At 39.3% G+C, this 27,652-nt stretch overlaps 1 protein-coding gene across 5 annotated transcripts in view; it reads right to left on the bottom strand.

Annotated features, from left to right (window-relative positions):
• Nucleotides 1–27,652, bottom strand: part of CHD1L (chromodomain helicase DNA binding protein 1 like) — a 55,077-nt gene that overhangs the window by 10,173 nt on the left and 17,252 nt on the right. For 3 of the 5 annotated variants that reach the window (XM_023193433.1, XM_023193434.1, XM_023193435.2), the window contains 12 exons: nucleotides 25,398–25,479; nucleotides 21,314–21,476; nucleotides 19,799–19,954; nucleotides 18,349–18,441; nucleotides 16,973–17,069; nucleotides 14,849–14,922; nucleotides 13,562–13,672; nucleotides 10,406–10,520; nucleotides 9,659–9,812; nucleotides 5,712–5,877; nucleotides 1,056–1,204; nucleotides 59–222 (listed from right to left, as the gene is read on the bottom strand). In XM_023193433.1, the coding sequence (XP_023049201.1) occupies nucleotides 59–222; nucleotides 1,056–1,204; nucleotides 5,712–5,877; nucleotides 9,659–9,812; nucleotides 10,406–10,520; nucleotides 13,562–13,672; nucleotides 14,849–14,922; nucleotides 16,973–17,069; nucleotides 18,349–18,441; nucleotides 19,799–19,954; nucleotides 21,314–21,476; nucleotides 25,398–25,479 (1,524 nt within the window). The remainder of the gene's footprint in view (nucleotides 1–58; nucleotides 223–1,055; nucleotides 1,205–5,711; nucleotides 5,878–9,658; nucleotides 9,813–10,405; nucleotides 10,521–13,561; nucleotides 13,673–14,848; nucleotides 14,923–16,972; nucleotides 17,070–18,348; nucleotides 18,442–19,798; nucleotides 19,955–21,313; nucleotides 21,477–25,397; nucleotides 25,480–27,652) is intronic. The other 2 variants (XM_023193437.2, XM_023193438.2) reach the window with 1 other exon arrangement.

Here is a 27,652-nt window from a genome sequence, read left to right as displayed (position 1 = left end):
CACTATACAATAGTGACTCCTTCAACTGTGGTCCCCAGCTTGGTTAACGCAGACATACTTTTTCTTATGTTCAGCCTCTTCCTTTTGCCTCTTCTTCTCCTCTATCAGTCTCCTTCTCTTGGCAGCAGCTTCTTGTCTTTTCTTCTGTCTGTCCTCCAGCTCTTCTGGACTCAGAACCTGCTTCCTTTTGTTAGATCCCTCCACAAGGCCTGGGATGAGAACCTAGAGGAGGAACAAGATCCATCACCAGGGTCAAGAAGATTCCTCCCCAAGTTTCATTATCTCTAACACACATTTACATTAGCAACATGCTTAATATTCCACAGAACACTGCATCTCCACCCACCCTGCATGGTGGGAACTGGAGGCAAAGCACTTGGAGGCACTGTTCATACTACACACTTCACAGGCGCAGTGGTCAGGATACAATGCTATGCAACTCAGCCATAGCATTGGCATGGTTGAAACAGTCATTTTGATTCATTTCATTAGGAATAAGGTACTTCAGAAAAGTAACTTTTTTCCTTGACTAAAAGCATACCCTGCAGGATGCCACTTCACCCATTTTTAATGGAAATCTTTCTGCAATGTATTATATAGTTTTTTAAGACTATATTTCAACATCATGATTATCTTAGTGATAGCTAGCATTTAATGAACACATATTAACGGCCAAACACTGTGAACACTACATGTATCATTTATGATTGCCATCCTCTTATTGCCATCGGGTCATCATTACCAACAGCAGGATATGGTATTTTGGTATAATATAGGGATGCCTTTAGGGGTGACTTAGATGGACAAGGCTGCTTTCCCCTGCATTAAATCGTACAATATATTCTCTCCTTTGTAATGTTTTTTATGCTGACTTTCTGACATAGTTTTTATACTAGGGTATAGTTATTATATTAACATTTCAACAAACACATACTTATTTCTTGACAAATCATCCTAAGAGAACAAAATGACGCCAGCATCATTTTTTTGTTTGTTTTGTTTTTTTAGAATGAGAGTTTGGAAGAACAACTTTTAAATAAATTAACAGTTCTTACACTGCCTTTATTTCGGAGTGATCGGCCCTCTTGACTAGTTTTCTCCAAAAGGGTTTTCTGAAGGTTTATCAGTTGTTCAAATGATTTTCTGTCTTCCTTACTGGGCTCTTTAGAATAATCTTTACCTTCAAATAAGTACATATGATTTTCTAACAACATAAAACACAAAAAGAGAAATGTTAGACACCAAGGAAAAACAGATTAATGCTATTCAAAACAATAACTAGAGTGGACAAGAGAACAGCCTATATTCTAAATGGGCTAAGTCTGGATGAAGGTTATTTCATTTCCCATCCCACTGACACTGAAGAATGTGGGTTCTACATGGGGATCCCATGTGTTTACTTTTCCAAGGGGAAAGCATGGCTTAAAGCCCTTTCGTTCATCCCTAGATGGTTTGTGAATCTCTGCTGGATTCCTCCATTCATTGCTCATTCATTCATTCCCAACTATTCCTCAGCACAAATCTCACTGACATTAAGATCATCTAATAAAATCTATACTTTTTTATTCCAAACACACTTTTAACATTCAACTCAGCAAATCTATGAGAGAATGAAGAATCACAAGAATAATCCCTTGGATTTACAATATTCTTTACAGATCTCAGCAAGCATCTTCATCATGATCCTCACCACAATCCTGGTATAACTAATCCTACTTTTGAAAGGGAAAACTTTCTGCTCAGGCGGAAATTAAGGGACTCTGTAATTCTCACTAGAAGAGGCGGGATCTTCTGATTCTAAGGCCAGTGTGCTCTTTTCAGTATATAACTGTGTCTCTAGAAGAGTGGAGAGATAGGCTAGCAAATAATAATTGTGGTAATAACAATAACAGTGAAGACAATAGTGTCATCTTGAATAGTACTTCATGCTGTCAGATCAGTTTCACAACTGTTATCGTGTCTGATTGTTTCAACTGTGTAAAAGAGTAAAGCAGGCATTAATAGGACCATTTTACAGATGAGAACACAAAGGCTCAATGAGGTGGAGTGATCTGCCAAGATCATGAATCAAGTGATGAAGAAAAGTTAGGACCAGCCAAGACTAGCAACCACAGATAGGTAAGACAAATGATTCAATAGGAAAGCATCTTTAGTAGCACATGTTACCAAATAATGTATTTTCACAACATTTGTGAAATCCACTATAAGTATGTTTTCCCTAGAGAGTATGAAAGCAAAACATTTTCATTCTCAAGAGATCAATTGCTTCACACTTGTACCCAGATCTAACCAGCTGTAATTCTAATTGGCATTTGCTAATTAAATCAGCAGGGGGCTTTCAATGAGGCACTCTATCAACAAGCAGAAAAAAATAGAGCTGAGAAGTGTCAAACATGATCAACATATGTAGCTTCATACTGCATGTGAGTCTCAACTTCCAAACATGCTTTTTTTAAAAAAAAGCCTGGCATTCAAGATAAAGCAACCTTGTTTTTTATTTAATTCTGACTGGGGCCACGTTAATTACCAGTCTATCCTATCCACTTACATTCTTAGTAATCATGCTCCCTATCTTCACTCTGCCATCACAAGCCTAGACACGCATCTCTGTCCTACCAGGAGAATCATTTACCACAGAGCAGACCCATACCCATTCATCAAAGAGAAAATTCCAAAGTTTAATACAACTGGGGATTTTTCCTGGCAGTTGGACTGTCTAAAAAAAGTAAAATTATTTTAGGCAGTTGGATTGACTGAGAAATATAATTATCCTTCTGGAAAAGAGTATGACTTTATTTTGTTCTAGTAAACGTTAGGAAAATAAGCTGAAATTATCTAGATCAGTACAGAACTGAGTGTAAGTGTTGCTATTTAATATAATCAATTATAACTTAAAAATATGATCGGGCCGGGCACGGTGGCTCAAGCCTGTAATCCCAGCACTTTGGGAGGCCGAGATGGGCGGGTCACGAGGTCCGGAGATCGAGACCATCCTGGCTAACTCGGTGAAACCCCATCTCTACTAAAAAAAAAACCAAAAATCTAGCCAGGCGAGGTGCGGGCGCCTGTAGTCCCAGCTACTCGGGAGGCTGAGACAGGAGAATGGTGTAAACCCGGGAGGCGGAGCTTGCAGTGAGCTGAGATCCGGCCACTGCACTCCAGCCTAGGCGACAGAGCGAGACTCCGTCTCAAAAAAAATAAAAATAAAAATATGATCACATGCATCTATTTCTTCTCTCACTTGAAACCACCAAGTGACAGTTAAAGGAATTTTAAAAAAGATATATGAGGCAATGGCGGGTGAAAAAGTTCAATAACCTTTTGGAAAATGCAAAGTAGCTGGAGGGATAATGACAGATTAAGAAGAGCCATGGAAACAAAACACAGGTGCCTAGCCAAGGGCTCATTAGGAGTCTAGAGACCCTCTCAATCCCTGAAGAGCTTAGGACTTACAAGCACAGAGTACTGCAAAGGGGGGAACTGAGAGAAGATGTGCACCCCAAGGAGCAGGAGTGCCATGAGCCCTTGACTCACCCTGCCTTTTCAGTTTGAGCAACCAGATGAACTCCATTCTCACCTCTCCCAGGGAAAATACTAGAGGATTGGTCTCAGGAGAAAATGGGCTGCCCAGTGACAAGATGTCAAATATGGATCAGGGAAGGTGCCCTCCACGTAAAAGCTGACTCGCCAACCAGGAATAAGGCCCCAGGGCCCATGCACCTGCCCATGCCAGAGCAGCCATCAGTTTTGTGGCACTTTATCAGCACATGTGATCAGACAGCCAGGGAATACCAGATGGTTGGGGAAACTATCGATGAGAACAAGAGACCCCCAAACAAGTAAAAGAGGTACCATGGTGACTATAGCTAATGATGACATATTGTATTCTTGAGAAATACTAGGAGGGTGGATGTTAAGTGTTCTCACCACAAATGTATAACCATACCAAGTGATGTATGTTCGTTAACTAGATTTAACGATTCCACAATGTACATGTGCTTCAAGAAATCATGTTGTACATGATAAATACAATTTTATCTGCAAATTTCAATGAATAAATAAACAAATATATATATGTGTTTTTTTTTAAAAAAAAAAAAAAAGAAGGAGAAGTAAAACTCAATGCAGTGGAAAGAAAAATATTTTTTAAAAAGATATAATAAATATCCTCCCTGGAATACATATTAAAAAGCCATAATAAATGTCCCCAGAGAAGACAGTATGTCCTTGAAATGAGAACAGAGTACAATTAAAACAATAAGCAGAGAACAAGAAAGAGTTCTTGAAGAATACGAACAAGATATTTGTATAAAGAATTTTAAAGTAAAACATAAAAAAAGTCAAAAAGCAGTTTCCTGTAAAACAATGCCAGCTGCCCAAATTCCAACTTTTCCACCTATCCTACAAAAACTATACAGATCAACAAAGGAGAACAAAGCCGCCCCAATCCATGCCTACTACACTAGGAGTCAGAAAATACTACACACTTCAACTTATGGAAGTAAGAGAAATGAACCCCCAAAACTAGCTGAGCCAGCTCCAAAGCCCACACTAGAGTAGATAGTCAGGCAGAGACTATGCAGAGGAGAGGGCAGGGGGGTTCCGGAAAGGTCAGAGATAAAATTTACCTGCAAAAGAGGGTCACATTCCAAGTGGCAAGATGATGAGGATAGGTCTGAGACCTGGTGGATCAGAGAAGTGGCTACTAAGAAACTGAACAGAAGGGAAGGTATGAAAACACATGCAGCCAGGAATTTGGGAAGGCATTGCTTCTGGCAGGGAGAGAGAGACAACTTAGAAGTGGGGAGACATCCTTTGACAAGTTTGTGGTAAAACGAAAGAGAAAGCAAGTGATGGAAATTCAAAAGAGAAACAAAAGAGAACTGCAAAACCAGAAATCATGCCACTACCACTACCCAACATGAAAAGGAGCTAAGTAGTAAAGAAACAGCACTACTCTCTATTATTGAAAGAAAGCACTGGTGAATTAAGAAGCCTAGTAAGACTCCCAAACCTCTCACCCCAGTCCATACTGAATCTCTGCTGCAGCTGGTCCAGAAAAATAAGTCATTTCAAAATAACTACAAGATGCTAGGGAATGCCTTTACAAAGTTACCATGTGAAAAATTACTTCAAGTCAGAAATTTAAATACTTAGAATAGAAAAGAAGAAAATGACAAATGCTGACCAAATTCAGAAAAGAAAATTTAAGAGAAAGGCAACCATCTCCTACATCTCATGGCGTATTGTGGAAAATAAATGGAGAAAGCACATGACAAAGTCCACACTGTTGATGAACACAAAGTAAATGCTCAGTGTTAGCTGCAATGTAACAAACAAGTAATTCTCCTGTTTAGAAAAGGAATGACTATGTGCAGAGCATCATACCAAGGATGGTAGAGGCTTTACTAATAAACAAAGGAGAAGATGCTTGCAACCAAGGGAGGAGAGCAACAAATTCAAAGCCTTAAGATTGATACTATCATAAACATTAATACTATGATTTTGGTTCACAGTTCAGCTACAAGGGTAGAGCTACACAAATTTCCACTTAGTCTGGGTACAGTTCTTGCATCAAGCAAGTCTTAAACAGTGTTGACAATAGGGTAGGGTAGAAAAAAGATGTCCCAGAGAGCAGCATCCAAAACTTTCCATGGGGACGTGAGCTTGGGGTGGCTGTGCCATTTGCTCTGCTCTAACCTCCGACTTACTTCCTTCCTCTTGCTCTCTTATCCCTCCTTCTGCTGCAGGCAAGGCATCAGAGACCCACTGGCCATCTTTTGTTTCTCCCAGGATGGACTCCAGGTCTATTTCATCCATGGTACTCCCCTCAGAGGCAAGCAGTTTATCCAAACCGAATTTGAGTATCTCACTCAACTTGAATAGAGGAAACAAAAAAGTCCAGTAAGTTCTCATGAAAAGAAACATTAGGATATCAGTGATTGGCTAAGTGGATTAACGACACCAGGCACAGTCCTTCTCTAATGAACAGGCAGCCTTTCTGCTGTCCCCATCATAGATGGTAGCAGCCAGGGACATTTCATAGTTGGAGGATGGGTAAGCAGAGAGGTGATACATGATTATTGGAGGTACTGACTTTGACAATTCTGCATAAAAACAAAAATATATATATAAGCCTCCAATTTTTTTGAAGAATAACAGTAATTTCCTGCATTTTCTACAGCACCTCTCACTGATTCTTTTTCATAAGCATTCCCAGCAGCCACTTGAGGTCAGAGACCCTGTTAGCTACTTTCCGACCTCTCCACTGCCAGACTCCTTAGAAAGGGAAGGTTACACTGGGAACTTTACCTCTACCATGAACTGACTCCTTTTCTTTGGCAATTTGTTTTCCTAATGCAGTGGTCTATGGAAAACACCTTGGCAAAGACCAGTAACAACTTCTGACCACCAGACTCGAAGGCCTTTTCTCTCTTTGAATTTTTCTGGATGTTCCTCTGGCATTGCACTATCCTGCTTCTCTTCTCTCGTCCCTCTCTGGAGTACTGTCAGCCTACTGCCTATGGCTATAGGAACCACACAGAAAGCATAGATCATTTTTCCTGGCTTTCACTTGCTACTTCCAACTTTGCACCTCCCTAAGTACTAACTCTGAGATCCTGACCCAAGGTGGATTCCAACCTTGGGCCCTTGTTCTCATCTTGCCCTTTTAGACTGGGTTAATTATCTCTAGATCGTCTATTTTGTGAGTAACTTGGAAATCTTAAGGTATTCTGTAATAGCTTGAAAAAATAATAGACAGCTCACTTAAGTATGAATGTACCTAGATGTATTTATATTTACCCTCCATATACATAACCAGGATGACTGGCTTTGGCAGCTGGTACCAAGAATAGTAGGAAGTCAACTATTTATGGTAAGAATTAGTCCATACTGGGACTCTCCCTTCAACCCCCTTGTACTTATGCTCACCTCCTGGCTCTCCCTTATTATTGCTCACTTGCAATGTGTCTTAGTCATTAAGGAAATTACATGTGTTTTTATGAGAAGCTGTATATTATAGTAATTAAGGGCATGTGCTCGGAGGTTAGAGAGTGCTTGGATAGGAATCCTAAATCTGAATAACCTTGGGCAAATTACTTAGGATGGGGATAAAGATAGTGTCTATCTCATCCTGCTATTACTCTTACTTACTGAAACAACTGGAAAAGAGCACTTCAGACAACACTCAGCACACAGCATCCAATAAGTGTTCACTATACCTGCATCTGCCTGCCTGTTTCTACGGTGTCCTCCCTGCAGGATAAAAAACCTGTTTCCTTCTTTCAGGACTTCAGAACTCCACACCTACCGCTTAGATTTACCAAATCAGAACCACATCTTTTATTTTTGGTTTTCTGGTATTTAAAAAAAAAAAATTCCGCCAGGCACAGTGGCTCATGCCTGTAATCCCAGCACTTTGGGAGGCCAAGGCGGACGGATCACGAGGTCAGCAGATCAAGACCATTCTGGCCAACATGCTGAAACCCTGTCTCTACCAAAAATGCAAAAATTAGCTAGGTGTGGTGGTGCATGCCTGTAGTCCCAGCTACTCAGGAGGCTGAGGCAGAATTGCTTGAACCTGGGAGGCAGAGGTTGCAGTGAGCTGAGATCGCGCCACTGTACTCCAGCCTGGAGACAGAGCAAGACTCCACTGCAAAAAAAAAAAAAAAATCCCCTGCTTTCCTTCTAGGCAAGGGCATCGGGTTATTACCTTTGCTTTTGGCAACTACAAATAACTCCTGGCATCTGCTTGGGGAAGAGATAAATCAGACATTAGAGTCAGAAAGTAACTTTCCGATAACCATGAGCTGGGCAATAAGTCCAATAGAGTCCCTCTCAGCCAACAGTCCATGTTCCCACTAGTATGTGGCCCCATGGGGTGGAAGTATGTCTACACCTTTCACAGTGATGTGTCCAGCAGCCCACATCACAAGATACCCCACACTGGACCCCTGGAGCTCCCTCCATTGGGAGAGTGCAAACAACCTAAGACATTCTTCCTCCTCTAACAAGAGAATGTGGGCCTTCTGAGGCTCTGTCATTTATCCCTTCACCATGCCCAGCAGTGCCCTTCTCTCTCTTAAGGTTCTATGAAGAACTGTTCTGTGGAAAACTGCATTTAAGGGTATCTACAGCATACCTCTACCTCTCTCTCAAGCTTTCATCTCACATTTGCAATTGTCTCTTAGACAATGTGAAAACAAAACGTACAGCCTGCCCTATCACCATTATGATTAATTAAGCATGCATGTGACATGGAGTCAGCAACAAAAGGAAAGTCAGAAAAAGAAAAAAGTCACACTGACCCCTAAGATAAACAAAGAACAAACAAATAAATAAAACCCAGGGTTACTCTTTCTAGTTCTAGTCCCAAAATTAATAAAACCTTGAGCCTTTCCTGTAATTACTGACTCCCTAATAAAAACAACAGGATCCCTGACTTTTACAACACTGATATGTAGAGATATGCATTGGCCTTTGCAGATACGGTAACCATGTGAGAAAACTGCTGTTTTTAAACCCATGCTCAGACTAATTATAAACTTAGTAACTGCTTCTAATATTGTGTAATTTTTTTCTCTCTTAAACACTTATATTTTTTGATAGTCTAGTCCTTTCCAAGCCTAGTCTATCTTGCAAACTTTTGCAAATAAAATTCTTTCCTTTTGTCTGAGTCTGCCTCTAACAATAGTTTATGTTTATATTGTATTGTTACTGCACACTCTGACTAAAGCCTAAATTATCTTTATCTTCCTAAAACTCTGCCCTACCTCCTATTTTCCTTTCTACTCTCCTCATCATAGGGGCTTAAAACCTCACAGACATCTTTGAGTTTTCTATCTCCTACTGTTGAGACCCACCTCTAAACAGTAGCCAACTCCTGTCCTTCCTTCTTTTGCAATGTTTCTCACACCAGACTCTCCCACTGATGCTGCCCTTGACAGACATTTGTTACTCCCTTCATACCTGCATCTTTCTAGTATCCTGGGAGTTGGTTTCTTTGCATCCAGCCCCTCATCCTTAGGGCAAAAACAAAGGATCCAGGAAATATTATGAGTTCTAATTTTAACCCAAGGGCTGCTACAGAATAACTCTAAATCCTCTTCCAAAAGAGAGCTCTAAAATTTTCCAATCCAGTGTCTGTCTCCCATCCAGTATTCCCTTCTTTAAGCAAATTACCTCTAGTTCTTTCACCCATTTTTTTCTATGGCACAATTTTGAATTCCTGATCTCATTTGCCCTCTTGTGAGTATGAAGTAATGTAAGTCAGTGATCAAAGGGTCTGGGATTAAGAAGGAAGTACAGAATTAATTGTTATTGACTATGCTGAGTTCTTTATTTTAACTAATTCTCTTAATAGCCCTCTGATGTAACCCGTGGTGTCTTTATTTTTAGAAATGCAAAAAGAGTAGATCTAAGAGGCTAAGAAAGCTGCTCAAACCCAAACAGCCAAGAAGTGATGAGGCTTGGATCTGAATTCTTAGTTCCTACAGACCCTGCACACAGTCAGCACTATGGCAGGTGTGAGGGAGGCCAAGGAACAAATGTGTAGCTGGGGAGAGTGGCTGATGAGTGCTGGTTCTTTTCATTTACATTCTTCCCTACAAAGGGTACTGGCATATTCCAAAGTGAAGAACAATATATCATATCATACCTGGAAGTCAGCATCAGCAGAGGGTTTCTGGGCTCCCAGAGTAAAATGGCCTCCTTCTATGATCATGTTGGTGAGCTGCAGTTTGGAGGCTGCTTTCCTATACACTATTTCTTCCACAGTGTCTCGGCCAATCAGTCGAATAACTTTAACAGACCTGGACATAATTCAAACGAGGGTAGTGTGCTATAAAGGTCTGCAAAGCTGGGCAAAAGTATGCAAGGTAAATACATCTAAAAGCAAACAAAACCAAATACCATATTCAGGGTACAGTGAAAGGGAGATTGGTTCATTTGGACCTGAGCACTTGTTAGAGGAACTTGCCTGAAATTCTCTCTGAACCATTTCAAGAGAGTCAAGGAAAGAATGATGGGGTAACCATGACTGGGATTCCTTATGTGTGGCCAAGGAAAATCTCTGGAAGATCAAATTATCCTCAAAGGGTAACATCTATTTTTTATTTTTTAGCTTAGCTCCATAGCCCCATAACCCCATTTTTTAGCTGAGTTAGACCTAACTCAAGAAGGATGAGTTAAATGACTTCTAAAGTTTCCTTCTAATCCTTTCACTGTTTGATTTTGCTCTTTCCCATAAAGTCAGTCTGGACTGATAATGTGACCCACCCAATACTACCCTAGGAGTCAATAGCACAGATGGCTAAAACCTGTCGCCAGGACTATATTCTTCACCTTTCTCACAACCCGGAACTGCTGCTGGGCAAGCCAAGGAAGCAGAAAAAAAATCACTTACTTGTTTTGGCCAATTCGATGAGCCCTGGCAGCTGCTTGCAAGTCATTCTGAGGATTAAAGTCACTGTCAACAAAAATCACAGTATCTGCCGCTGTTAAGTTCATGCCAACTCCACCTGAAAACAATGCAAAAAGGAACGTAATCAGCAGCACACAGACGAGGAGCTAGAAAATAAGCATAAGACTAGAGTGGGTCAGACTGATAAACTGAAATCAGTCAAAACAATTGGCTGCATCCTCCAAATGGACCCACACCCCCAACTCCAGAGCCCTGTTCTAGCAGTGAGAGGTGCTACCTGACCTCTTATTGCCTGAAGGGAAAATTTTTATGACTGAATGAAACAGAATGAGCGGAGCAGGGGCAAGTGGCAAAAGTGGATACTTAAATCAGTGCCATGGAGCCACTTTATCTCTTCTGCTTAAAAACCTTGATTAGGTTTTGATTAGAGTAGTCTGAGGAAAAGGACACATGCTCTTTCAGAAAACAGATCTAAATATGAGAGGTCTGCAGTGTGCACTGTCAAGAGAAGAGCACCAAATGTCTCTTGCAAGTTACAACTAGGAAGAAAGATCTCTGATAAAAAGTTAATGAGAAGAGGGGATGATATTATCCTCACGAGCAAAGTGGAAAACCACCTCCCTCTGATTAGGGAAAACTCCAGTGAGTCTTTTTTGTACTTGTTTCCACATTAATCAAAGAGAAAGTAACAAAACCAATAGCAAGACAAGAACAATCCATGGAACAACTTGCTGGTCTTTCTTCAGTGCTGCAGGAAGAGAGCTGAGGAGGTACCCTGAGTTACAGGAATTAATTAAGAGAACCATGAAGGTCAATTGCAGCCTTCTCTTTGATTAATGTGAAAACAAGTACGAAACAGACTCCCTCTTGCCAGGGTCGTTAGAGCTTGTTGCTGAAACAAGCAAGTCTGAAAGGGCTTGTTCTATGAACCTGAATTAAGGACTAACTTTTGAGAAGGACTACTGACCATAAGCTGGATCTCCAGACAAATCAGGGAGGAATATTCTAATTAAAGTCTTCATATCAAGTTGAAGTTGGAACAAGGAGGTAATCATGACCGATTACTGAGAGATGCTAAATTATACCTAATAATAATGATAATGTCACTTATGCTACGCTTACTACTTGCCAGGCATTATTCTAAGCACTCTCTCTATATTAACTCCTTTAACCCTCACAACAACTCTGTCGGGAAGTTGAGTAGTTGCTACGATTATCCCCACTTTATAGATGTTGAAAGGGAGGGTAAGGGACTTCTCTGAAGTTGCAAGGCTAGAAGGTGAAAGAGCCAGGATTCATTCCCTTGCAGTCTGGGTCCAGAGCCCGTGCTTTTATCCACTGTACTGTAATACTTTTCAAGCGCTTATTTCATTTTAAAATATGTTCCATAAAATTATCTTCTTGAATTCATGTTGTCTAAGTGCAGCTCTTCTTCACTGAGGGGTGAGATTTTTATAAATAAGCTACACTCACATCCATGAATAGGAACATACACATGAACTATCACTGCCATCTGGTGGCAATATGATTCAATCACAGAAATACTTGAAAGTTGGAAGGAAATTCCTGTTAAATAAATGAAAATACTGCAAAACTACAGCAAAACTGTGATAGCAAACACAACAGTCAGTGTTTGGAAAAGGCTAATATCCAGGACAGCTTCAGCCCCCAGAAGATCTACTCTGAGTCCTCCAAGGAGATTAACTGAAAAGCAAAGATGTCTTTTTTCCTAATTTTAGACATAATGCTGCTCTCTGAAGATGATAAAATCATTAAAGCATAAATAAAACTGTCTTCCTGACAGTGATGATGCACTGCCTGATTCTTTCAGTTTCTCCTGAGACTAACCCCGAGGCAACTGATCACGTAAGAAAATGGCTGAGATTCTGTGTGCAGTCTATGATCTTGGAAGACTGAGGCCAAATGAATATGTTATTAATTTTATTAGCAAGATAAACACAGGTGAAATAATCTCCTTATAATCAAAAATTGTATCTAACACTTCTTTCACATACCCTTATAGTACTAGGCATTTATAAAGCTTTCTAAATAAGACTGAACTCTCTTTTTAGAAAAATATCAATCTGTCTTTAATAGTGGACACACATCCTTTTCATGTTACTGCATGTACTCCATCCAGATTTATGTCTACAAAACTAAGATAATGAAACTAGGATCCTATGGGTTCAAAACTAAGGCCAGCTTACTCCAGGACATGAGAATAATTTCTTATTTTATTTTTAAGATACAGTCTCATTCTGTCACCCATGCTGGAGTGCAGTGGTGCAATCTTGGCTCGCTGCAACCTCCGCCTCCTGAATTCCAGTGATTCTCTTGCCTCAGCCTCCCTAGTGGTTGGGATTACAGGCACACACCACCACATCCAGCTAAGTTTTGTATTTTTTTTAGTAGAGACGGGGTTTCACCGTGTTGGCCAGGCTGGTCTCAAACTCCCGACTTCCAGTGATCCACCCACCTCGGCCTCCCAAAGTGCTGGGATTACAGGCGTGGGCCACTGCGCTGGCCTCTTTTTTTTTTCTCAGACACCACAATGACTTAGAGAATCATTTCATCTCCAAGAGCTGATTTCAAATTATGTAACATATTATGAAAGCACTCTGTAACTGGTAAAGCATTACAAATGTCATAATATTCATGATTTAAGTCATATATGGACAATGTCATAAATAATTCTAAAAAGTTGGTAGTTTCAACATAATCACATTTTTAAACAACTAGATTTTTGTTAAGCTTTTCAACACTATTCCAGAGGAATAGTCCAGAGGAAGGACAACTAGCAGATAAATTCACGGTTGGGAAGAAGAGCTACTTCCACTGAATGTAAATGAAACATTCCACAAAATTACAGAAACCTTTCAGGACATTCCCAGGTCAATGGTCAAAGCACATTAAAATTACTTTCCAATAACCCTAGGTTTCAGCCTTGCTTCTTTGATGAGATGACAGTTTGGACAGGGTGGAGAGAAAAGAGCACCATGCTTGAAGTCCAGTATCTTGTTTTACATTCAATAATAACCTCACCTTTCAGAGAATTAAGGAAAAAAGTGTACTAACAGTTGGGATATAATACTACTCTATTATCCCTCATTTGTTTCCATCAATGCCTTTGCAGCCTACCTGCCCTAGTACTCAGGAGAAAAACGAAAATGGACTGCTGTCCAAAGTTCTTAATGGCCAAGTGTCTCTCTTCTCCTCTCACAGAACCATCCACACGCTCATAGCTGTAGCCTTTACAGAGAGAAAGAAAAACAGAAATCTTAACCCTTTTCAAGTAGTCTTTGGGGAATAAAAAATTAAGCCCAAAACCAAAGGCCAATTTTGTCCCTTTGCATATACAGGCACGACCCTACTTTAAGCAAATCCCATGGGAAAAATTTAAACTAACAGGGACAATTATCATTTTACAAAAGAACTCACCATAACATACTCCTCTGGATTTTTTAAGTACATGCAGTTGAAGTCGTTGGCACTTATGGAATTAATACTCAGTTTGACTATTCTCAAGCAACCCTGAGCATCTATCCTGTATGGTAGTTGCAATTTTGCTGAGACGTAATTCTTATGCAAACAGAAGACAAGCGCTTGGAGGCAGGTGAGTGAGCCCTTCTAAGGGCCCAGCAATCTGCCTTTCAAAGAGGCTTTAGAGTTCACCACCTGTCTCCGTGCATCCATGTGTGGAAGGGGAGCTACAAGCTCAGGCTGTCTGTGCATCTGGGGGCCCCTCAATAGCCAGTGGCATGTGCCAACAGCATTGCTGCAAGTGTCTGCTGGACCAGGTATACTGCGGAATTCAAGACACCCGGTCTGAACTACTTTTCTAAATTGTAAGGTCTGGAGCTGATACTTATTCAACACTGGGCTCAAAATCAACTCATATTAGAGGCTTTTCTCATCATCCCACACAAATCTTATTACATATTAAACAGACTTCCCAGGTAATAACCAACATTCTTTATTGTCTATATAGAAAAAGTTGCTCTTTTCCCTTGGCTTATCTGGTATCTCTATAATTTCAATATTCGCCTTTTCACTGATCATGAATAAGTGCCCAACTATTGAGGTGAATGTTACAAGAGACTAAAAGCTCTAGTCACCGAAGCTGTATCATACATTTTCAAAAACACAACATTTCCACAACATTTGCTCTACAGTCCATAATTTTAAACCACGTGACTGACGGGAAAGTGGGTGTTTACTTCTGCCCACGTGCCTCTTCTCTGCTGTCCATCCCTGCCTTCACATACCACTGTCCTCTCGCCTTACTTTTGATTTTTTGGTTCTGAGTAATGTTCTCACCCTGCTTTCCTTTGTAATATTCTGATATCCCATATTATTCTTCATGAACCTATCTGGACTGTTAAGTCTAACAGAGCCTTAGGTAATGTAGTGGCCAAAAGGTGTCACCTCTGTAATCCATATAGTCTTGGAGAATATCCAACATCTGGGTCATTTGGGAGAAAAGTAAAACCCGATGGCCCCTGGCAAGAAAAAGAAAAGGAAACACTGCCAAGTCTAGTGGTATTTAAGGTCAATTTCCCTCAGGCAAAATTTACCAAAGAATACAAGTTTATAAATAAATACCAAATTAGAAATATAAATGTCATATGACTTATAGACTGCCTCAGAAACTCCAAATGTTTTCTATGAGAGTACACCTCCACCGGTCGCTGTATCCCTTAGAGCAGTCATCCTCAAACTGGAGTGGAGATTATTCCCAGGGGACATGTCAATGCAACAGGGGATATAAGCCCTAGAATAAACAAGGTGCCTGTTTCTGGAATGTCACTTTGCTCAGTGGGAAGAAATATAAGCTTTCACTTTAATAGCAAAATAAATACAGATATGTGAAGAGTAAAATGCAAAATTCAAACGCACAAAAAAAAAAAAAAAGAAAGAAAAACTGGAGACTCCGAAGAAAGCTGTGGTTAGTCATCTACAACTCTTCCCTGTCGGGGGTGTAAAGTTACTATCCTCTCATCTACAGCTATATGGGTTGAAAAGTCTGAGAGGCATTACTTTAGAGAAGCAAGGGGTAAGTGACGTCTCATCTTCCATAATACATGAGAAAATTTTTATATAGTGAGAGGAGAGAAGAAAGGAGGAGGCAAAATGATGGAGTAAGTCAAGAACAAAGTCAGGCTTAGAGTCCCTTGTTACTTGCTGTTATTTTAAATGTGCATAAACAAAGAAGCACAGCACTGTCAAAACAACATTCTCATTATAAAAACTTATTTAATCTGAGCTTGCAACAAGTGTAAGAGGAACAATTATGGGAAACTCTTTCAAGATTCAAGCCCCAAACGGGTAGAGAAAGCATTGAATCTGAAAACCTCAGTTCTAATCTCATTTCTGCCATTTGTTGGCGGCTGTGTAACCTTGGGCAAGTCATATAACCTTTTTGGGTCTGTGAAATAAAAAACTGGCCAGAAGGCATTTATAGGTCCTTCTCCAACTCTAACATACTTACAGCAGATATATGAGAACCAATTAAATACAGTAAGACATTATTTAACTTGCACATTCCTAAAGTTGAGCAATTTTGCCAAATTCAAAGTTTTATATTAGTTCAGCCCATACCTAACACAGTCATCCCAAAGGGATAATTTTGAAACCCATGGGAATCTGGGCTTTTCCTAGACTCCTCTAGAAAGACAGAACTCTGGTGACTAGGAGGATTAGGCATAAGCTGAATACATGGCTGCTGAACACTAACTAAACCTGGTCTTTTTTTTTTTTTTTTTTTTTTTTGAGATGGTGTCTCACTCTGTCACCAGGCTGGAGTGCAGTGGTGTGATCTCGGCTCACTACAACCTCCGCCTCCGAGGTTTAAGCGATTCTCCTGCCTCAGCCTCCCAAGTAGCTGGGACTACAGGCACAAGCCACCATGCTCAGCTAATTTTTCTATTTTTAGTAGAGATGGGGTTTTACCATGTTGGCCAAGATGGTCTTGATCTCTTGACCTCATGATCTGCCCACCTAGGCCTCCCAAAGTGCTGGGATTACAGGCATGAGCCACAGCACCTGGCTCTAAACCTGGTCTTCTGATGCATAACTCATGTCTCTGAGAAAGTCCTTCAAGTTCCTCTTGAGTTTAAATCAAACCCCACAGGTTAACAAAAATGAATGTTTACTGAGCCTTCATTATGTGTCAATTCAATGCCAAGTTACTAGCAGGCAACTATAAAAGAAATGCTCAGTGTTGTCTCTGTCCTTGTGGAGCCAAACAATATATAGTTGGAGTGATACGGTAAACATACACCAATTAACCAGACAGCAGATTAAGGCAGCACATTGCCAAGTGCTGGATTAGGATCAAAGTGCTGTAGAAATTCAGGAAAGGAAAGAATGATTGTGGAAGGGATAAGGTGGGGTGGGATAGAATGGGGTGGGAGTGTAGCCACAGAGAAGGCAGAACCTGATTCAGCATTAAGAAAAAAAAAGAAAACTGGAATTGGCCTGAACAACTCAGTGAGTTCCTCAGTAGTCAGGTCTTAACAGTCGTTAGCTCAGCAGCAAATGTGAACCTACCCAGAATATAGGAATGCTAGTAGCTTATCCAGCAGGTGAAGCTTCCCACTGGCCTCAATCAGGTGGTCTCCAACTTCAAAAGGCTCCGGCTCCACACCTAGAAAAGAAAGAAACCACTCCCAGTAATGTGCCCTTAGTAAGGGCAGAAGCCAATAGCCAGGCTACAAGGAGAAAAGCCAAAAGCTCCTCATGTAAGTAGTTGTTTGCATGATGATCTCAGTCCTGTTTAACACCAATTACAGAGCCTGGCACATCCAACAAGCCTAATAAACATCTATCTAAGGAAGAAAACCACTCTGCAGGAAACAGGCATAAGAAGATGCTAAAGGTCAAGGAGACCCAAACTGAAATCCTGAGACTCACTGTATAAAATAAGTCAAGATGGCAGTCAGAATAACCTGGAGGGCTTCTTTCAAAACCTATGTGTTCCCAACACCCCCTCCTCTTAAAAAAGTTCTCATACGCACCTACTTGAGATTTTGTACAATCTTTAAAAAGTTCGTAGCACTACTTGGCAGAGATTCCCTTAAAATGACTGCAGCAAGCCCTCTGTACTGATCCTATCTAGAGTCTCAGTGGCCACAGGAGTGCCTGCTCCAAGGGCTACCAATCAGGGAATCAAAAAAGCCCCAGTCTGAAGAAAAACAAAAACACCACACATCAAAATTCCTAGGATGCAGCTAAAGCAGTGCTCAAGGGAAAATTTACAGAGGTCTGTATGATGAAGTGGAAGCAACAAAGGAGACTGAGAAGGAGCAGATGGAAAAGATAAAGTATACCCTAGAAGCTGAGGGAGGAAAGTGCTTCAAGAAAGAAATGATCAACTGTGCCAAAGGCTTCTGAGAGGGTAACTGAAATGTGAACTGACAAATAACCATTGGTTGGGCAACAGGGAGATCATTAGTGAACCTGGAATAGTGGTGAGGAAAGGCTGACTGAGTCAGTTCAAGACAATGGGAAATCTAATCATGAAGAAATGATTTTTAAAAACCTAGATTATCATGCATTCCACAAAACCACTGGTCTTGACTCTTCAGGTCATGAAAGAAAAAAAAGGGGGGGAAAAACACTGAAGAATGTTTCTAGATTATAGAAGAACAAAGAGACATGGCAAATGCAATGCAGAGTCTGCAGGGTCTAGGACTGGATCATGGATTTAACAAAAAAAAAAAGAAAAACATACCCGAAGGGATATTACTGGGACAACCGAAGAGATCTGAACATGAACAATATACGAGTTAACACCAATACAGAGAAATTGAGAATAAACAAAGTAGACAAAGAAAGTATATGCAATTATTTCGAAGAAATTTGGTATGATTTGGCCACAGAAACATTACCAAAGAATAATGTAGGGGGAAAAGGCACTGCCTCACCATCAAACAAATATGGGTGATCCACACACTTTCGAAGCTGGGACAAGATGTTCTGTAGTTTAAGTTTCTTTGCCGTCTCATTTTCAAATGCATCTGAAATTTAAAAAAGAGAGAGAGAGGGAAAGAGACAGATGGCCTACTGAACAAAAAAAAAAAAAAAAACCAAAACCCTGAGTTTTTATAAATAACCTTAATCATTTCAATTATATCCTTCGAACCTATACTAACGTCCCAAATTTCACTGAATTGTATGGAGAATTAACAGCATGTTCACATAAAATTTTCTTAACCATTTTGTTTTAAGAAAGACCCTCCACTATAAATTGAACTCAGGAGTACTCTGTTACTCTTTAGCGAATTCTAAATGTTCTTTAACTGTTGTTGTGGCGTCAAGGGACAAAAAAATGCAAATTGAGAAATTATTTCATTTCTATCTCTCCTTTGCCACTTCCAATTCCTCCCAGTGAGTTTGATTCAACAAAAAAGCTTTGCACTCTCTTAAATACAGCAGTTCCCCCTTATCCATGGGGAATATGTTCCAAAACCATCAGTGGCTATCAGAAACCAAGGATAGTACCAAACCCTGTATGTGTTCTGTGTTTTTTCCCATACATACATACCTATGATAAAGTTTAATTTAGCACAGTAAAAGATTAACAGTGACTCATAATAAAATACAACAATTATAACAATATACCACTATTCACAATGTTACAGACAGAAGATTTGTTCTTAGCAATCTCAGCATATAATTGTTTTTCATTTTTTTATTGAGAACTTTAACCTTTTTTGCTTAAAGGAAGCACTTTATGGCTTCTTTAGCATATCCAAAATGCAGGCATCACTACTCTTGTGCTTTGGGGCCATTTGTAAGTAAAATAAAGGTCACCTGAACAAAAGCACTGTGATACCATGACTATCAGACTGATGACAGAGCAGGCTACTAACGCTGACGGCATGGATCCACAGAACAAAAGGAGGATTCATGTCCTAGGTGGAACAGAATAAGATTTCATCATGCTAATAGCAACAGAGTTTGATTTAAAATTTATGAATTATTTTTGGAATCTTCCATTTAATACTTTCAGACTGCAGTTCAGTGCAGAACTGAAACCTTGGAAAGCAAAACTGCAAATGAAGGTGGACTACCGTATCTCACAGGGTGGGAGGATGAAAGGCATGACTGGGACACCTGGAATGTTTGCTTAATTACAGGCACTAAGAAAAACTGAGTGAGGGGAGAAAAGGAAATTACACAACTGCAACAACCAAGGCTGAGTTAACATTTAAGATGCTCCGCCACCATCACACTGTAACTGACCATAATTATTCAGAATACAAAATTCCATCCCATATTGGGATCATACAAATGAGTGTGATTATAAAATATTTTACTACATGAAATCATATCCTCATTTAGTTTTTAAATTGACAAGTGCCCTCTGATTACCTAGGTCTTTCATCAAAATGGCCTTGTAGTATTTCTTCTGCAATGCTGACATGCCATGGTATATCACTACTTCTGTCTTCTTGGGAAGCTCTGTAGCTACCTCAGCTTTCACTCGCCTCAGCAAAAACGGCTGTAAGAGTTTGTGCAGTTCACTTGCTATATAAGAAAAAAAAATACAAGAAGTGTCGCACAAAAGTAGAACCAAGGCAATGAACTACTAGAGAACTTAAAGGAATTTATTTTTGTTTCTCATTTCACACTTATTCTGCATTCTAGGCCAGTATGGTCATTTTTTATAGTATTTCTTCCTTCATTAGGATCTTCTTTTTTCTGGAATCATGACTGGTTCTTAGCCCAAGATCTAGGAACACTCAAAATAACTTGATTCTTACTTATCTCATTTGCACAAAGCTCTTTTGTTTCCAGAGTATTTTTGCATTTAATCTCATTGATCAGCAAAACAGCTTAGAAATTTCAAGTGAGGAATACTGTCCCCATTTTCATAGCTAAGTGAGGCTCAGAAATTAGGCAACATATCCAAAGTCACACAGCTGGATGTGAATGTGGCCAGCATTCAAATTTGGTTCTTTGACTTAAAAATCCCTTACTCTTTCCCCAGGTGTCTTGAATTTCAAAAACTATTCTAAATTAGAATTATACTACCTTTAGGATTGCCAGATATGCAAATGGAAATACAGGTGCCCAGTTAAATCTGAATTTCAAATAAATAATGAACAACTTTTTAACACAAGTGTGTCCCATGTAATACAAGTATGTCATGCATTTGACTAGAAGTCTTATATTTTATCAAGTAACCTAAAACATGGGAGTAATCAGAGCAGGTTCACCAGGTAATCTTCAGTCTGTGGTCTGGGGATTTTTGCTGTGAGAAGCCCCCTCAAATTCACACTTACCTAGTACATACAAACTCACTAGTTGGCAAACCTCCCATCTATTTTGAAAAATCATCCCAGGATAGTATCACAGGGATATATAGATAATCCTCCAACACAGAGGGGCAAAGATACAAGAACAGAAGACTACAACTCTTGGCTGTATGAATGAGGAAGGGTTCCCATCCCAGAATTCTGGTTTTGGTGCAGCATTAAAAGAAATACCAGTGCTGTAGAATGCTGAACAGTAGTTTGGGACTACAGCACCCACATACTCTTCTCCCTCAGGAAGTGACATATAAAGTTAACAAAGTCTTTATAGAAATTACAAGTTGGGGAAAAAAAGTCTACAAATCAGCAGGCACTTTCTATTTCTTCCAAAAATGAACTAAAGAAGCCCTACTGCAGAATCACATAGCAAACAATTAAGAGAGTCATGAATAGCAGACAACTGGGAACAACATGTGTGATCTAACGTCTCCCTAGTATCTGCAGCTCTCTGTCTCCCTGGAAGGTGTCCTCTGGTCATCAGTTCTCCTTCTTTTCTACCTATAACCATTATGCATGAGGATGGTTTCTGTGCCAAGACTTCTTGGGGATGATTTGTTGGAAAGGAACTTGCCTGACTCAGACTCTTTCTCAATATCCTGGTAGCGTTGAACAAAATCTCCCACCTCTTCCTTGGAAAAGAGATCAGGCTCCACAAAACTGAGGAGGGAGTAGAGCTCTTGGAGGCTGTTCTGGATGGGAGTTCCGGTCAACAGGAGACTGAAGACTACTGAGAACTCAAATACACAAATAAATAAAATAAATATTCCGTAACACTGGAATGCAAGGCTGAGTTACCCATCACAACCTTTACCCACACAGAGAGAGGCATGATTTAATGGAATGACCAAGGCGACATGAAATCAGATGACTCAGGTTCAAGCTGCATACTAGCTGTTTGATGCAGGAAATAATACCTCTTCAGTTTCAACTATAAGAAGGGGATAATAATCCTATGAAGAAAATACTGTTATATGAGGATATAATAATGCTTTGTGAATTCTGAAGTACTGCATGAGGATTTAATATGGCTGTTATTATTCAGTTTATGTGGGGATTCAAACTATGTGTTATTGCCTGTGTGGGGGGGTCTACTGAGGTATCTGAGACACAATGCACATGCTTATGCAGTTTGAAAACCCAACACTACAGCATCAGGCCCCACCACTGAAAGCAAGAAGTAAGATTTATAATAGGAGGCTGTCCTTTTATAAAATTTAATAGTGCGTCAGATGCAAGATGTCAAGATTTCTGGATGTTTCTAGACATAGGATGACTGAGAATCTCAAATGGAAAAAAAATTTTCTTAAATTTTGAACAACAGAGAAGAACATAAAGAATAAGAGACAGATGAAGTAGAAGGTTAGGAAAAAGAAGAAAAGATATTCAGTCAAGCAAAAGATATTCTCTAAGCTGACATTCACAAGAACTTACGCCAGTAGAATTAAATAATACATCAAAAGGGGGAAGCCACATCTTGACATCTTGAGTATGTATATCATTTTTTTTCTTTTGTTGAGACAGGGTCTTGCTCTATCACCCAGGCTGGAGTACAGTGGCATGATCTCGGCTCACCGTAACCTCCTCCTCCCGGTTCAAGTGATCCTCCCACTTCAGCCTCTGCAGTAGCTGGAGCTAACAGGCACTTACCACCACACTCAGCTAATTTCTTAATTTTTTTGTGGAGACAAGGTCTCACTATGTTGCCCAGACTGCTCTTGAACTCTTGGGCTCAAGTGATCTTCCTGCCTCGGCCTCCCAAAGTGTGAGATTACAGGTGTGAGCCTTAACACCCAGGCTGTTTTAAATGTCAAAACATAGTATGTAAATGTATATATATATACACATATATATACACACACGTACGTATACAAGTGTACTGTATTTTGATATTTAAAATAATATACATTTTGACTTCTTAAATATGCATATATACACTACTTTTTGGGTATATACACACAGCAAAGATTATGGCAGCATATACACCATTAAAGTGTTAATGTAGGAGTAGGATTACTGGGATATTTTCCTTTTCTTCTTGTCTTTCTATATTTTGATTTGGAGGGGGTCATAGGAAGATACTGCTTTTATAATATAAAAAATGATAAATGAATAACACAATCAATGAAAACATACGTAAACAATTTTTTTTTGCCATCTCCCTTTTTTGTTTGTTTCTTTTTAAATGTCTAATCAATGTCTACCCATTCATGCTTGTTCTGCTTGTTAGGTGATGTTTTTGTAGTATTTCAAGTATGGGAACTTGTCAAAAGAAATGTTTCCAAAAATCAGTTCACATTCTTACAATATGTGTTCACCAAGTAAAGAGCTGAAGTAAATGAAGGCTGTGAGGTCACAAAGGAAACCGTGGCTGCTAGTCACTATAGGTAACTTAACCGATGACACAAATTAACATTTTGATTCAGTTAGGTCCATTTTGGGATCAAAATTATAACTGGGTAAAGATTAAGAGACTGTCTCTATTTGTAAATAGTATTTTGTAAGCTTTTTTGTGTGTGAATAAAATACTTTGCAAACATTTTCCATGTTATTAAATATTCTTCTACATAATTGTTCTTGGTTGCCTTACCCTTTGCAAATGCACTGTGTGAATGTAGCATAAACTGTACAACCAATTCCCTGTATTTCACATTTAGGTTGCTTCCAACTTTTATAAACTGAAAACAATATTGGGGGGGAAAAAAAAACCAACAGCAGTATCCCCCTCCCCATCTCTCAGTCCAATAAATAAATGTACCTTCTTTCCAACCAACTAGTTATCTGCAACCCAAGCCTCATCTACAAAGGAATGCTTAGATGACCCAGAACCATTTCTTCACTTAATCCCTTTGAGCCTTAGTTTCCTTATGAATAACAAGAAAAGGCTCTGGGGCCAGCAACAGAACTTAACTTCCCCGCTCAATGTCCAGGTTCTTTTACTATGCCTGCTTCTCTCCTCCCATTGTAAATTAGTAAACTGGCACAGTAGATTATGAAGTCATCTTTTATAAGGTTAGATGCCAGGATATGACAACTGCTATGGATTGAATGTGTTTCCTCCAAAATTCAGGTGTTGCCAATGTGACAGTATTAAGAGGTAGTGCCTTTAAGAGGTGGTTAGTTCATGAGAGCTTTTCCCTCGTGAATAAGATTCAGGCCTTTATTTTTTTAAAAAAAGTGTCATGCAGCATTTGGATAGCTTGCTCTTCTGCTCCCTCTTGCCTGTTCACCTTCTGTCATGTGAGGATGCAGTTAAGAAGGTTCTTGCCAAATGTTGGCACCTTGATTTTGGACTTCCCAGCCTCTAGAACGGTAAGAACTAAATTTCTGCTCATATGAATTACCCACGCTGTGAAAAACAGACCAAGACAAGCTCTCAGAAGGAGATACTGTTAAAAGTCCCTACAAAGAAGGCAAAGGACACCAGGGATAGAGGGGGCCCCACCAGGGGACAGTAACCTTTGAGACTGGACTAATAATACACAGTGATCATATCTACATTAAGACTCTAAAAACTGCAACTTTTAGGCTAGAAAATATAGAATTTGTATCTAAGACTTTCCTCCAAATGACCTCTAAATTTATCAGTTGGTTTATTATAGGACAAGGAACAAACTTCAATTATCATCACAGAAATTAACATATATGGTCTCATCAATGAACAAATCTTTACCAAGTCAGTGCGAAGAAGGGTATTTCACATTGCACTGACTCCTCAGAAAAAAGGACCAATCTAGGCTACAATGACATTGCTCATCTACTTTGCCAGAATGATGCAAGAGATCCAGAGAAAGGAATGAAAGCAAGTGTATTATGCTCAAAAGTAGGACAAAGACAAGAAACTGGAGGTAATATTCAATAGCATGTAATTGGTCTCTTTATGACCCCAGGTGAACTATCAAATTTTTTCAACAGGTAAATTGGGGGGAGGGGTACATGTCTTGATATATCTACTATTGCACAGAGAAGAATCATAAGATTTTTTAAAAGAAATTGTCCCTTTGAAGATGATCAAAAGAGAGTCGAAACATTTCTGAAATAAAATGCATTTTATTGGGGTAGGGTTCTTATTCACCAGATATTAGTAAACCTATCTCCTATATAAAAGAAAGAAGAAGTTAGGCCATATTCAGTACTACTTCTGTCTTCCATAAAATGTTTATTTAGCCCTGCGGAAATCGAACTCAAAAAAAGGTTTCAATTTAATTGACTCTATATAGGCCTAAACTAGTATTTTTTTAAGGGAGTTATGAAGAAAAGATGAATACGTGGAGCACAGAGAATTTTTAGGGCAGTTCAAACTACTCTGTATGATACTATAACAGTAGATATCATGGTATTGTACATTTGTCCTAACCTACAGAATGCACACCACCAAGAGTGAACCCAAATGTAAACTATGGACTTTGGGTGATAGTGATGTATCATGTAGGTTCATCAGTTGCAACAACTGTGCCATTCTGGTGGGGTATGTTGATAACGGGGGAAGCAGTACATGTGTGGGGACAGGGGAGAGCTGTACATGTGTGGGGACATATGCATGGGAAACATCTGTAGTTTCTGTTCAATTTTGTTGTGAATCTAAAATTACTCTAAAATATAATGGCTATTTTACAAGAAAAGGTTATATAAAAACTAAGGCTACACTGTAAGTTTACCTCTGACAAGGTCTTATGCAGCAGGGAGCTTTGGTTTTTCAACCTGTGAGCTTCATCCACAACAAGAACACTCCAAGGGAATCTGTGAGAGAAAACCCATGCTTTCAGTTTTGTGTAATTTAAACACGTATTTCACAATCAAAAGTCTTACTACAAAACTGTGCCTGTTATTAAAAAGACTAACAGTAAGCCCCTTCTATTACAAATGCTACCAAATTACCTTCCTATCTGAGAGGCTACCGTGTGCATAATACAATATCTGGATAAGGCAGTAAAACTAAGGGATTTTTTTTTTTTTTAACAAAATGGGAAAGACCTATGAAGAAAGGAAGAAGCCAGAGACAGAAAGGAAAAGGAAACATTTATGATCTATTACTTTGTGCCAGACACTGACCTCAGGGCTTTATGTGTTATTTAGTCCAAAAGAATATAGCAGGCAGACGATTGTGCTCATTTCACTAACAAAGACACTAAAGCTCAGAAAGGTTAGGTGACTTGGTGGAAGTCATAAAGACAGAGCTGACGTTCAAACACGAAGAAAAAAATCAAGAGACAGTGGTGTTGCAGGAACTTAAGAAATGTGACTTTAAAATGGGGAAGTGGTGAACAGAGTCAGATCTCACAGAGATGTCCAGGAAGACACATCCACTGAAGTTGTTGACATGGAAGTCATTAGTGGCTGCTGCCAGAGCACGTCTTATAGCATAGTGGGTCACATCAGCAATTTCTCAAGAAGTTGCAGTCATAAAAGCAAATACTTTGACAAACACTACTGGGAAGCTATTTTTAAAAAATTCAAAATACAGAAGAAGATTTATGTGGGAATTTTTCAAGTTGTATTATTTAAAACAGCAAAAATGGAAAAATAACCTAAATGTTCAATAATAGATGGTAAAATATCACATGGCATTTTAAATAATAAATATGATTATGTTGCAATTTAAAAGGCCTATAGAATAATAAAAAGATACAAATATCATATATCCTCTTTTACAAACATAAAAGTCATGCAAAAGATAATAAAGTGGAAATTATAGGATGTTTACTTTTTATTTTGATTATAAACATTCTGGAATCCCATTACTTTATTTTCATACTTAAAAAACTAAATGTATATGCCGGTAAAACAGAATATTAGAAAAACAGTAGGTATGGAAAGGAAAATTCCCCCCAAATTAGAGAAAGATCTTGAGCAGAGGTTCACCTTACAAGGAGGAGGCCCTCTTCCTGAGGCTACAGAGAAACTCCAGAGGACAGGCGGAGGAACAGAGGTGCCTACTACACTACAATTCACCTACTGAGAGGAGTGAGTAGAGGGAGGACTGAAGGTCCAAAGAGAGTGCAGAGAAGGCTGGGTGGCATGAGCAGAGGATGCATTTAAGGATGGTAAGAAACAAGGGCCCAGATGAAGTTGCACAGTGGTCATGAGATAAGGTATGGAAGTTTCTCTAGGATGGTGCCTGGCTCTGTTTGAATTAGCTTTCAAAACAGATTAGGTTCTATTCCCTTGAGAAGAACTAGACATTTAGGTCTAGTTTAGACATTAGGTCCAAAAAATGCTTGTTCAGTGGGAACAGGCTATAGAGAGGTAGATTTTGGCTCGTGAAAGGAAGTGGGTCAAATCCCTCATCAAAGGATACTCTAAAGGATGTTCCCTGAAGAGGAAAAGATGGGGGGAATTCCAGCACTGAATGGAAAGTCTGATGAGGTAAATTCTAATCCTCTTGATCCAAAGAGTTTCACAAGTCTATTGTCCAAAAACATTTCAAATTTTTCATATTTGTAACATGCACAGCCTTAACTCTTCATAATAAATCTTTTTAGGGCAGAGATGATATTACACTTCCTTGCTGTTCTCAGAATGTACAATATGGTAATAAGTAATATAACCTTCCAAATATATTGAAAGAATATATCTATGTTGTTGGGACTACAAGACAGCATTATAAATATCCCTCTGTTACTTAGGTTCTTAAATCTACCTGAAAATGCATTGAAAACAACAAATGATCTGAAATAGAAAGATTCTATTTCTGCTGAATAAAGTAGAACTCCAGTGTAACTAGCTATTTTGAGAAGTTCTCTTAAAAAGAGGCTCCACAGCATCATATGCTGGGTTTAAATGTCTGCTTTGCTATTTATCATCAGCAACGTAACCTTGGATGGGTTACCAAATCTCTTACTTTCCTCACCCATAAAATGGATGATAATAGCTGCCTCGTAGGGTTTTCATGAAGATTAAATGGGATAATTTA

The sequence above is a fragment of the Piliocolobus tephrosceles genome, chromosome 1 (assembly GCF_002776525.5).
Source record: "Piliocolobus tephrosceles isolate RC106 chromosome 1, ASM277652v3, whole genome shotgun sequence".
Classification (NCBI taxonomy): domain Eukaryota; kingdom Metazoa; phylum Chordata; class Mammalia; order Primates; family Cercopithecidae; genus Piliocolobus; species Piliocolobus tephrosceles.
Note: the sequence above shows the minus strand (reverse complement) of the source record. Positions and strands in the feature narration are given on the sequence as shown.